Source organism: Dendrobates tinctorius, unplaced genomic scaffold (assembly GCF_039654945.1).
Source record: "Dendrobates tinctorius isolate UK_male_01 unplaced genomic scaffold, ASM3965494v1 ptg000152l, whole genome shotgun sequence".
Classification (NCBI taxonomy): Eukaryota; Metazoa; Chordata; class Amphibia; order Anura; family Dendrobatidae; genus Dendrobates; species Dendrobates tinctorius.
This window is the reverse complement of record NW_027361819.1, coordinates 6,029,427-6,041,570: the sequence shown is the minus strand read 5'-3', so window position 1 is coordinate 6,041,570 and position 12,144 is coordinate 6,029,427. Positions and strand designations below refer to the sequence as shown.

General features: G+C 43.6%; 1 protein-coding gene across 3 annotated transcripts in view; it reads right to left on the bottom strand.

The window, feature by feature from the left end:
* Positions 1 to 12,144, bottom strand: part of LOC141050831 (interferon-induced very large GTPase 1-like) — a 178,833-nt gene that overhangs the window by 55,409 nt on the left and 111,280 nt on the right. Inside the window, exon 2 of one of the 3 annotated variants that reach the window (XM_073547505.1) lies at positions 7,546 to 7,600. The exons of 1 other annotated variant lie outside the window; for it this stretch is intronic. In XM_073547505.1, the coding sequence (XP_073403606.1) occupies positions 7,546 to 7,600 (55 nt within the window). Of the gene's footprint in view, positions 1 to 7,545; positions 7,693 to 12,144 lie in introns of those variants that run through there. One more of the 3 variants, XM_073547507.1, reaches the window with a different exon arrangement.

Sequence of the window (12,144 nt, the reverse complement as noted above, 5' to 3'; positions counted from 1 at the left end):
TTTTCATTTTATTTGCATATTATGGTGGAAAATAAGTATTTGGTCAGAAACAAAATTTCATCTCAATACTTTGTGATATATCCTTTGTTGGCAATGACAGAGGTCAAACGTTTTCTGTAAGTCTTCACAAGGTTGCCACACACTGTTGTTGGTATGTTGGCCCATTCCTCCATGCAGATCTCCTCTAGAGCAGTGATGTTTTTGGCTTTTCGCTTGGCAACACGGACTTTCAACTCCCTCCAAAGGTTTTCTATAGGGTTGAGATCTGGAGACTGGCTAGGCCACTCCAGGACCTTGAAATGCTTCTTACGAAGCCACTCCTTCGTTGCCCTGGCGGTGTGCTTTGGATCGTTGTCATGTTGAAAGACCCAGCCACGTTTCATCTTCAATGCCCTTGCTGATGGAAGGAGGTTTGCACTCAAAATCTCACGATACATGGCCCCATTCATTCTTTCATGTACCCGGATCAGTCGTCCTGGCCCCTTTGCAGAGAAACAGCCCCAAAGCATGATGTTTCCACCACCATGCTTTACAGTAGGTATGGTGTTTGATGGATGCAACTCAGTATTCTTTTTCCTCCAAACACGACAAGTTGTGTTTCTACCAAACAGTTCCAGTTTGGTTTCATCAGACCATAGGACATTCTCCCAAAACTCCTCTGGATCATCCAAATGCTCTCTAGCAAACTTCAGATGGGCCCGGACATGTACAGCCTTAAGCAGTGGGACACGTCTGGCACTGCAGGATCTGAGTCCATGGTGGCGTAGTGTGTTACTTATGGTAGGCTTTGTTACATTGGTCCCAGCTCTCTGCAGTTCATTCACTAGGTGCCCCCGCGTGGTTCTGGGATTTTTGCTCACCGTTCTTGTGATCATTCTGACCCCACGGGGTGGGATTTTGCGTGGAGCACCAGATCGAGGGAGATTATCAGTGGTCTTGTATGTGTTCCATTTTCTAATTATTGCTCCCACAGTTGATTTCTTCACTCCAAGCTGGTTGGCTATTGCAGATTCAGTCTTCCCAGGCTGGTGCAGGGCTACAATTTTGTTTCTGGTGTCCAATGACAGCTCTTTGGTCTTCACCATAGTGGAGTTTGGAGTCAGACTGTTTGAGGGTGTGCACAGGTGTCTTTTTATACTGATAACAAGTTTAAACAGGTGCCATTACTACAGGTAATGAGTGGAGGAAAGAGGAGACTCTTAAAGAAGAAGTTACAGGTCTGTGAGAGCCAGAAATCTTGATTGCTTGTTTCTGACCAAATACTTATTTTCCACCATAATATGCAAATAAAATGAAAAAAAAACAGACAATGTGATTTTCTGGATTTTTTTTTCTCAGTTTGTCTCCCATAGTTGAGGTCTACCTATGATGTAAATTACAGACGCCTCTCATCTTTTTAAGTGGTGGAACTTGCACTATTGCTGACTGACTAAATACTTTTTTCCCCACTGTACCTGGCCTAAGGGCGGGTCAGGAGGAATTTTCTGCACTTTTCCTATGAAGGTGCATGAAGTCTCTGAAAATGACCACATCTTATCTAAAAGGAGCATGGTCTAACATGAAATACTGTACAAAAAATGTTATAACGTAGTAAATTTCTAGAATAAAGGTAACTAACTAACAGGGGGTGTAAAGTTAAACTATGCAGAGTAAATGAGCGCCGTATTCAACAAAAAGCATGAACCATTGTGATAAATCTGGTACGTTTTAGTCTCGGCTTGCAAAATCTAAGAATTAAACAGCATTAATAAAAATGTATGCACATAATTAATGAATGGGTGAAAGACTACACTTTGTGATGTGGACCCTTGGAAAGTAGTCAGCTAAGTGACACAGTATTGCCCTAAACTCAAAGGGTAGCTGCTTTCAAGTAATTGTTCAGATTGTTGTGTGTGTACAGGAGGAATATCACCATTTCTGGCCATTATGTGACTTTTATTCTGCATTGACACTAGTTTTCCCCTCTCCTTGCTCTATCTGTAACTTGCAATCTACTTTTTGCTGAGGGAGGAGACAAGCAGCAGTGATTTTTCCCATAGAAAGCTCAGCTCAGACAGGGGGATTCCTGCTTTTCATTCACTTTTTAGCTCCCAGAGAAAAGTTGCAATCTCATGGAGGACAGCATACAGCAGAGCTGAGCTGTGTTGAGCTGAATAAAGCTCTGATGTCAGGTAAAACACTTATTGCAGAGCTCTGCACTATGGTTTGTCTGTCTGCTCCTTACTCCTCCCCTCTCCGTAGAGGATACTGGGCTGTGTCACATGACACCTGCAGTCACCTTTGAGAAAGACACACTTCAGCCAGGGGCGTACCGTCAGTGGTGGCACACAACACGAACACTATTAGGCCCTTGAGTTGAGCCCGGACCCCCTCAACTAGCACCATACTTTTAGCTGTATTGGCATCCTGGTCCTGGTTTTTACTTTGTAAGAGTTGCAAAGTTGTGAGGTATGCTATTCTTTGATGTCAAATATTTTTTTTGGGAGGGGGTGGCAGAGGGGCAATTAGAACTTCTCCTATGTGACACCATGTTCTCTGGGACCTCAGTTGCTTTTTCTCAGTGAATGGAGAGCCTAGAACGCTGGTGAAGGCAAGAAGTGTCTGATTAGTGGGAAGGAAATCTGTAATGTATATTATCAGGTTTCAAATCAAAGTCTCAATTATATATATATCACTGTCATCACAGAATTCCTTTGAAACCCTGCCTGTGACAGAGCTTAAAAGACTGTGATTTATGCATCTTCAAGCCCTTAAGGGGGCTAATAAAATCAGTAAAAATCAGCAAGACTACCAGAGGCCTGCAACAGACTTCTATGGTTGTCATTACCAGATTGCTATGAGCGCCTGCAGGACACGCAAAGTCCCCTTGCTCACATCAGCACATGTCCAGGCCCGTTTGAAGTTCGCCAGTGACCATCTGGATGATCCAGAAGAGGCATGGGAGAAGGTCATGGGGTCACATGAGACCAAATAGAACTTTTTGGTATCAACTCCACTCACTGTGTTTGGAGGAAGTGGGAAAAATAAGTATTTGATACACTCCCGATTTTCCAAGTTTTCCCACCTACACAGAATGGAGAGGGCTGTAATTTTTATCACAGGTACACTTCACCTGTGAGAGACAGAATCTGAAAATAAAATCCAGAAAATTATATTGTAGGATTGTTACATAATTAATTTGCATTTTATTGCAGGAAATAAGTATTTGATACAATAGAAAACAGATCTTAATATGTTTAGAGAAACCTTTGTTTGCAGTTACAGAGGTCAGACGTTTCTTGTAGTTCTTGACCAGGTTTGCACACACACTGCAGCAGGGATTTTGGCCCCCTCCTCCATACAGATCTCCCCAGATCTTTCAGGTTTCAGGGTTGCTGCTAATCAACATTGAGTTCCAGCTCCCTCCAAAGATTTCCTATTAGGTTCAAGTCTGGAGACTGGCTAGGCCACTCCAGGGCCATGAAATGCTTCTTACGGAGCCACTCCTTAATGCCCCCAGATGTGTGTTTTGGGTCATTGTCATGCCGGAAGACCCAGCCACAACCCATCTTCAATGCTCTTATTGAGGGAATGATTTTGTTGGCCAAAATCTTGCATTACATGACCCCATCCATCCTCCCTCCAGTACGGTGCAGTCATCCTGCTCCCTTTGCAGAAAAGCACCCACAAAATGTTTCCCCCACCATGCTTCACGGTTGGGACATTGTTCTTGGGCTAGTTCTTATCCTTCTTCTTCCAAACATGGTGAGGGGAGTTAATAACAAAAAGTTCTATTTTGGTCTCATCTGACCACATGACCTTCTCCCATGCTTCCTCTGGATCATCTAGATGGTCATTGGGGAATTTCAAACGGACCTGGACATGTGGTGGCCTGAGCAGGGGGACCTCTCCATTCTTTGTAGGTGGGAAAACTTGCAAAAAATCGACAGTGCATCAAATACTTATTTTCCCCAGTGCATATATATAATACACACGCACACACCACATATATACAGTGGGGAAAATAAGTGTTTTATACACTGTCGCTTTGCAAGTTTTCCCACCTACAAAGAACAGAGAGGTTCCCCTGCTCACGCCACCACATGCCCAGCGCCGATTTTTCAAATATAATATATAAAGCTCAAAGTGTGTATGTATGTATGTATGTATGTATGTATGTATGTATGTGTGTATGTATGTGTGTGTATGTCCGGGATAGGCATGCGCACCGTCACAGCTACAGCCACAAAATTTGGCACAGTCACACGTCTGGACCCCGAGAGCGTCCTAAGCTATGTTGTGAGGTGAAATTTTAACCCCGCGCCTTCCAATTCACCAAACAATTTTGCCCCTATCTACATGATGGGGAAAAAGTGTGCGCGTATCAAGCCCTGCCCCTCATTATGATGTCACAATGGTTGCCATGGCAACGCTGATGTCGTCATAGGTTGCAAGCCCCGCCGCTCATTATGATGTCATAATGGTTGACTATGGGATGGAGGATATGTATGATGGGTATATGGGCACGGGCCTATGGGATGGTGGATATGTATGATGGGTATATGGGCATGGGACTATGAGATGGAGAATGTAATGGGTATATGGGCACGGGCCTATGGGATGGTGGATATGTATGATGGGTATATGGGCATGGGACTATGAGATGGAGAATGTAATGGGTATATGGGGACGGGACTATGGGATGGAGGATGTGTATGATGGGTATATGGGCATGGGACTATGAGATGAAGGATGTGTGATGGGTATATGGGCACTCGACTATGGGCTGGAGGATATGTATGATGGGTATATGGGCACGGGCCTATGGGATCGTGGATATGTATGATGGGTATATGGGCACGGGACTATGGGATGGAGGATGTGCGATGGGTATATGGGCATGGGACTATGAGATGAAGGATGTGTGATGGGTATATGGGCACTCGACTATGGGATGGAGGATATGTATGATGGGTATATGGGCACGGGCCTATGGGATCGTGGATATGTATGATGGGTATATGGGCACGGGACTATGGGATGGAGGATGTGCGATGGGTATATGGGCATGGGACTATGAGATGAAGGATGTGTGATGGGTATATGGGCACTCGACTATGGGATGGAGGATATGTATGATGGGTATATGGGCACGGGCCTATGGGATTGTGGATATGTATGATGGGTATATGGGCATGGGACTATGGGATGGAGGATGTGTGATGGGTATATGGGCATGGGACTATGGGATGGAGGATGTGTGATGGGTATATGGGCACTCGACTATGAGATGGAGGATATGTATGATGGGTATATGGACACGGGCCTATGGGATCGTGGATATGTATGATGGGTATATGGGCACGGGACTATGGGATGGAGGATAATTATAATTTGCTATAACTAACCACAGTTAGTTACTATGCCCGGGCAGCGCCGGGCTCTTCAGCTAGTATATATCTAATATATAAAGCTCAATGTGGGTGTGTATGTATGTATGTCCAGGATTGACATCCGCACCGTCGCAGCTACAGCCACAAAATTTGGCACAGTCACACGTCTGGACCCCGAGAGAGTCATAGGCTATGTTGTGAGGCAAAATTTTAACCCCGCGCGTTCAAATTCACCAAACAATTTTGCCCCTATCTACATAATAGGTTGCAAGCCCCGCCCCTCATTATGATGCCATAATGGTTGCCATATGTCATATAGGTACTCGACTATGGGATGGCGAATATGTATGATGGGTATATGGCATGGGACTATGGGATGGAGGATGTGTGATGGGTATATGGGCACTCGACTATGGGATGGAGGATATGTATGATGGGTATATGGGCACGGGCCTATGGGATGGTGGATATGTATGATGGGTATATGGGCATGGGACTATGGGATGGAGGATAATTATAATTTGTTATAACTAACCAAAGTTAGTTACTATGCCCGGGCAGCGCCGGGCTCTTCAGCTAGTCTAATACAGTATATAAAGCTCAATGTGGGTGTGTATGTATGTACGTACGTATGTATGTATGTCCGGGACTGGCATTCGCACTGTCGCAGCTACAGTCACAAAATTTGGCACAGTCACACGTCTGGACCCCAAGAGCGTCATAGGCTATGTTGTGAGGCGAAATTTTAACCCCACACGTTCCAATTCACCAATTTTGCCCCTATCTACATACTGGGGAAAAAGTGTGTGCGTATCAAGCCCTGCCCCTCATTATGATGTCATAATGGTTGCCATGGCGACGCTGATTCATCATAGGTTGCAAGCCCCGCCGCTCATTATGATGTCATAATGGTTGACTATGGGATGGAGGATGTGTGATGGGTATATGGGCACTGGATTATGGGATGGAGGATATGTATGACGGGTATATGGGCACCGGACTATGGGATGGCGGATATGCATGATGGGTATATGGGCACGGGACTATGGGATGGAGGATATGTATGATGGGTATATGGGCATGGGACTATGAGATGAAGGATGTGTGATGGGTATATGGGCACTCGACTATGGGATGGAGGATATGTATGATGGGTATATGGGCACTCGACTATGGGATGGAGGATATATATGATGGGTATATGGGCATGGGCCTATGGGATGGTGGATATGTATGATGGGTATATGGGCACGGGACTATGGGATGGAGGATAATTATAATTTGCTATAACTAACCACAGTTAGTTACTATGCCCGGGCAGCGCCAGGCTCTTCAGCTAGTATATATATGTATATAAATATATATATATATATAATAAATATGTGATCAAATACCAAAGTGTATTATGAATGAAATATCATGTATGATTATATGATATATAAAATATATTATATACATATATATAATAAAATAATTGTAGAGTGAAAAAACTAAGATACTTGAAATACCCAAAATTAATGATCACATCAATCTAAGATTACACTGGATGTCATGAGATACTACAACTAATAATGTGTACCAAGTAATGAAATGGGGGAATTTTTTATTTTTTACCAACTCAGTTCACACATAAGTGAGACCAGATCTCTATTTATAACAAAAATTATATGCAAAAAAAAGCAAAAACAAAAAGGAAAGGGGAGGAAAAATAAGGCCAATAGCCAAAAATGCGGATAACTAAAAATAATTTTGGAGTCATGGCCGCAGACCTCATAGTAACCCCATATCGGAGGAATAAACAACTTTTAATATATCAAACTGTATCAAACTAAAGTAATTTTCAATGTTATATGTTTTTTCTATTCTGTCTTGAGTGAAACTTTACCTTTTAAGTATACTAAGTTTCTTGGTGGGTAGTTCTTTCTGTAGGCTCAGTGGTTATACAAAGATGATGTGGCTCCATGCTAAACACTGTAACATCTCTGAAGGCCAGACACCATAATAAAACACAGATTACAGCCTTTCCATATCCTAAAGACTCCAAAAGAAGCGAATGATGTAACGTGGTCCCATTCTCAAGACAGAAGAGAGCCCGGGCAGCCATCATTTATGGAATATCCCGGGGATATTTCATGTCTTTAGTGTGATTGAGATGAGTGATTTAGCCTCTTACCTTCGCTTCTCTAGATCTGCGCTGATGTTCTTCACTTCATCTTTAGTGTTACCTTCTGAATACAGACATAAACCTTCACTACAAATCAGATCATCAAAAGCACAAAGCAATAAGGAAAGCAGAAAATGGCAATAAAAAATACTCTGCGTTAATGAATAACCGGCAGAGAAAAGTCTGAGCAGTGGTCGATATCAGAGCAATTCCTGGGAAGAGGACAAATCATCCTTCTAAGGGATTTACATGTGTCAACTGATCACCGCCATGGTGCTGATCAATGGTTAATAACCTGTTTATAGCCAGAAGAGCTCAAGTCTCTGTGCACAGAACCATCGTTAATGGGAAGCGAGGCAGAAGGTTAGAGACATTTTATATGAGAATGTAGAATATAAAAAAATATCTAGTCATGAGATACGATCATTCTGTACATATAGAATATCTCGTTACTGGCAGCAGGACGATCTGCAGCGGATAACATTGTTAATTAATCAATGTGTCAACATAAAATCTATTACCCCCAAAGAATTACCATTTTGTGCATTCCGAGAGCATTTGGTGGCCTGATTAATTAATACTTGGTACAAAAGCCTTTGTTAGTGACGAAGCTTCAAGACACCTTTTGTATGGAGAAACTAGTCGCAGGCATTGCTCAGGTGGGATTTTGGCCCATTCTTCCATATATATCAACAGATTAAAATCTGAAAGATCGTAAAGTTTTCCTATGTTAATTAGGGCACTTTTTTCTTTTATACTTAATGACAGAATTCAATTCCCATATAGCTGCCTTCGTCAACCCAATTCACCACACTCATATGACGTGACATACTGAGCTTAAGGGTATGTGCACACGCTGCGGTTTTGCTGCGGTTTTGCTGCAGTTTTGGCCCTGCAGAACTGCAGCAGTTCCGCAGACATGGTACTTTACCATGTTAGCCTATGGGTTTTCAAAACCGCAGTGTTCACGCTGCGGTTTTTTTCCTGCGGAAAAGCTGCGGGTTTTTTTCCGCAGCATGTCAATTGTTTCTGCGGATTCTCCTGCGGTTTTCCACCTATTCCATTGTCCAGGTGTCAAACCACAGGGCAAAACCGCAGGCCAAACCGCAGCAAAACCGCAGGTCACTTTACCTGAGGTTTTACCTGCGGTTCCGCGGGAAAAAACCCGCAGGTGAATCTGCAGTGCGTGCACATACCCTAAACTGTTCTTTTTTGCTGTTTAGATGTATACAGAGTACTAAACCCCAATCTAAGGGATTTGATCTTGAGGCTTCTGACCCGCTTCCCCCTTTTTCGCTTTCTCATTAAATCAGCACTAACTCTTGTCATGATTCGTCTCAATCAGGATATGATCGTCATGTCTGCATTATTTGCATTTTTGTTCTGGACTATAGCCCGTAATTTTGAACTATATTAACTACTAGCTGAAGAGCCCGGTGCTGCCCAGGCATAGTGACTAACTGTGGTTAGTTATAACAAATTATAATTATCCTCCATCCCATAGTCTCGTGCCCATATACCCATCATACATATCCACCATCCCATAGGCCCGTGCCCATATACCCATCATACATATCCTCCATCCCATAGTCGAGTGCCCATATACCCATCACACATCCTCCATCTCATTGTCCCGTGCCCATATACCTATCATACATATTCTCCATCCCATAGTCCCGTGCCCATATACCCATCATACATATTTGTCATCCCATAGTCCAGTGCCAATATACCCATCACACATCCTCCATCCCATAGTGCCATGCCCATATACCCATCACACATCCTCCATCCCATTGCCCCTGCCCATATACCCATCATACATATCCTCCATCCCATAGTCCCGTGCCCATATACCCATCATACATATTCGCCATCCCATAGTCCAGTGCCAATATACCCATCACACATCCTTCGTCCCATAGTCCCGTGCCCATATACCCGTCATACATATCCTCCATCCCATAGTCCAGTGCCCATATACCCATCATACATATTCTCCATCCCATAGTCCCGTGCCCATATACCCATCATACATATCCACCATCCCATAGTCCTGTGCCCATATACCCGTCATACATATCCTCCATCCCATAGTCCAGTGCCCATATACCCATCACACATCCTCCATCCCATAGTCCCGTGCCCATATACCCATTATGACATCATCACCACCATGGCAACCGTTATGACATAACTGTCACCATTGCAACGTATTAAGACATCATCTTCACCATCGCAACCATAGTGAAAGCATCTTCGCCATTGCAACCTATTATGACATCATAATGAGGGGCGGGGCTTGCAACATATGACGACATCAGCGTTGCCATGGCAACCATTATGACATCATAATGAGGACGGGGCTTGATACGCACACACTTTTTCCCCATTATGTAGATAGGGGCAAAATTGTTTGGTGAATTGGAACGTGCGGGGTTAAAATTTCGCCTCACAACATAGCTTATGACGCTCTCGGGGTCCAGACGTGCGACTGTGCCAAATTTTGTGGCTGTAGCTGCGACGGTGCGGATGCCAATCCCGGACATACACACACACATACATACACACCCACATTGAGCTTTATATATTAGATTGCAAATAATATTTATATTCATACATTCGGCACTAGCAATAGTTGCTACAAACTGCGTAAATAAGACCATATCTGGCATGATACATTTTTTCATGCCATTTAGTCATAAATGGTTTTAATAAATATAACACAATTCCCATATACCGCTATACAGGATAACGAAGACATCCCAAATGTTTTAAAAACAATTTTTATTACAAATAAAATTAAAAAACACATCTAAGAAAGCAAAATGCTAGGGCTTCATGCGCCGCTACTGCAGACTGGATTTCAGCGACACGGCGCTCATATAAGAACCTGCCGCCCTGTACCTTAGACACGCCCCCTGGAAGAAGCTGGCGGTGAAAAGCGCATCGGGGTGAGGGGACGCCACGGGCACCTAGATACACCGGTAAATATATTTATTTAGGATATTATACCTCGGATTTGGATGGCTAAGGGCTGGGGGATTTCCCTTTTCGCTATAGGATTTGTCAGTGTTACCGCACACGTGGATCTGTTCTATTTTTCATTGCCAGCCTGCAGCTTATTGCTGTTTCTATCCTTTTGTTAGTAAGGTACTTTCTTATGCTACTAATTAGTATTACCATCTGGCTCCATATGTTAGTGGGCAATTTTTGAGATATATATATGCCAATTTGGCAGTGATTTGGATGTGTAGTGCATGTGAGATTGGTAGCTCATTCGAGTGTTATTTTTTCATGCGTTTCTCAGTACACACTTAACTATTGCACTGCTGATAAAATTGATTGTATTCATTGTCTCCATTATTGAGAATACATGGATTACAGCATTATTTATTTGTGTTATGGAGTAATATTAAAATAGGTGTCTTATTACTGTATAATTGTAATTTTGTGCTCTGGCGCCCCCTAAAATGGCATTTTGCTTTTTAAGATGTGTTTTTTAATTTTATTTGTAATAAAAATTGTTTTTAAAACATTTGGGATCTCTTCGTTATCCTGTATAGCGGTATATGGGAATTGTGTTATATCTTGATGTGAAGTGCCCTCAGTAATTAATATAGGACATTGGTTGATTGGTTTTAATAAATGTCTGAAGACAAATCCTGAAGACAACATTACTTATTCTGAATCCAGGGCCAGACTGGCCATTAGCAAGTCTGGTAAATGCCTGATGGGCCGGTCCGACCGTGGGACATATTGTCTGCTATGCTGTTGACAGTATCAGTGCCTCAGGACATTGATACTGCTCCAGTTGAGATGGAGCACAGAGCTACTGGCTTCATGCTGTATGACTTACCCTGGCAAGCTTACTTTCTGACTTTCTAACTGCTGTTTGCTGAAGGCCAGTGTGGCACCCCAGGAGTCCAGTTGCCATAGTGGCATTGCCTTCCTCACAGGGGGTGATGACATGCCTGAAAGCAAGGAGGGGTTCCCTGACCAGATAACACTTACATCCAACACTTTTCCTGACTCCAGGCTAGAAGGGGGAGCTCTAAACCCAGTTTCAGGGGAGCTTCTCTATTAGTTCCTGCCTGGAGGAGGGGTCAGTCAGTCAGTCAGTGTCTGGGACTGAGAGAGACAGGAGAGGACTGAGTGAGGAGAGAAGTGAAAGAGAACCTGGGGAGTGGAACTGTGACCAAGCTCACTCCAGAAGCACAGCACTAGAAGCCGGATGCCGAAGTCCGTGACAGGTACAACAGTCCCAGCAGCTAAATCCAGAGGGCAGTGGATTGTAGGTCTCCTGGCCCAGCAAACACCTGAAGGCACAGCAGCAGACCAGAGCCACCATAAACAAGTGACATCTGCAATAGGCTCAAGCTGCCTGCCATATGGGCAAGTACTTCAGAACAATAAGCAACAGAGGACTTAGCATAGTTTTAGGCAGCAAGGACCTCAAAGGACAGTGCAGTAAGGAGGCCTCAAAACCCATCTGGCTTAGTGGATCCTAAGTTGCTTCCAGGCTCCCCAGACCTCCATTGTCATCTGTAACTAAGGTCTTGGCCTGCACTTCAAAGCATGAGTAAAAGTGTGGAAACTGCACCCTGC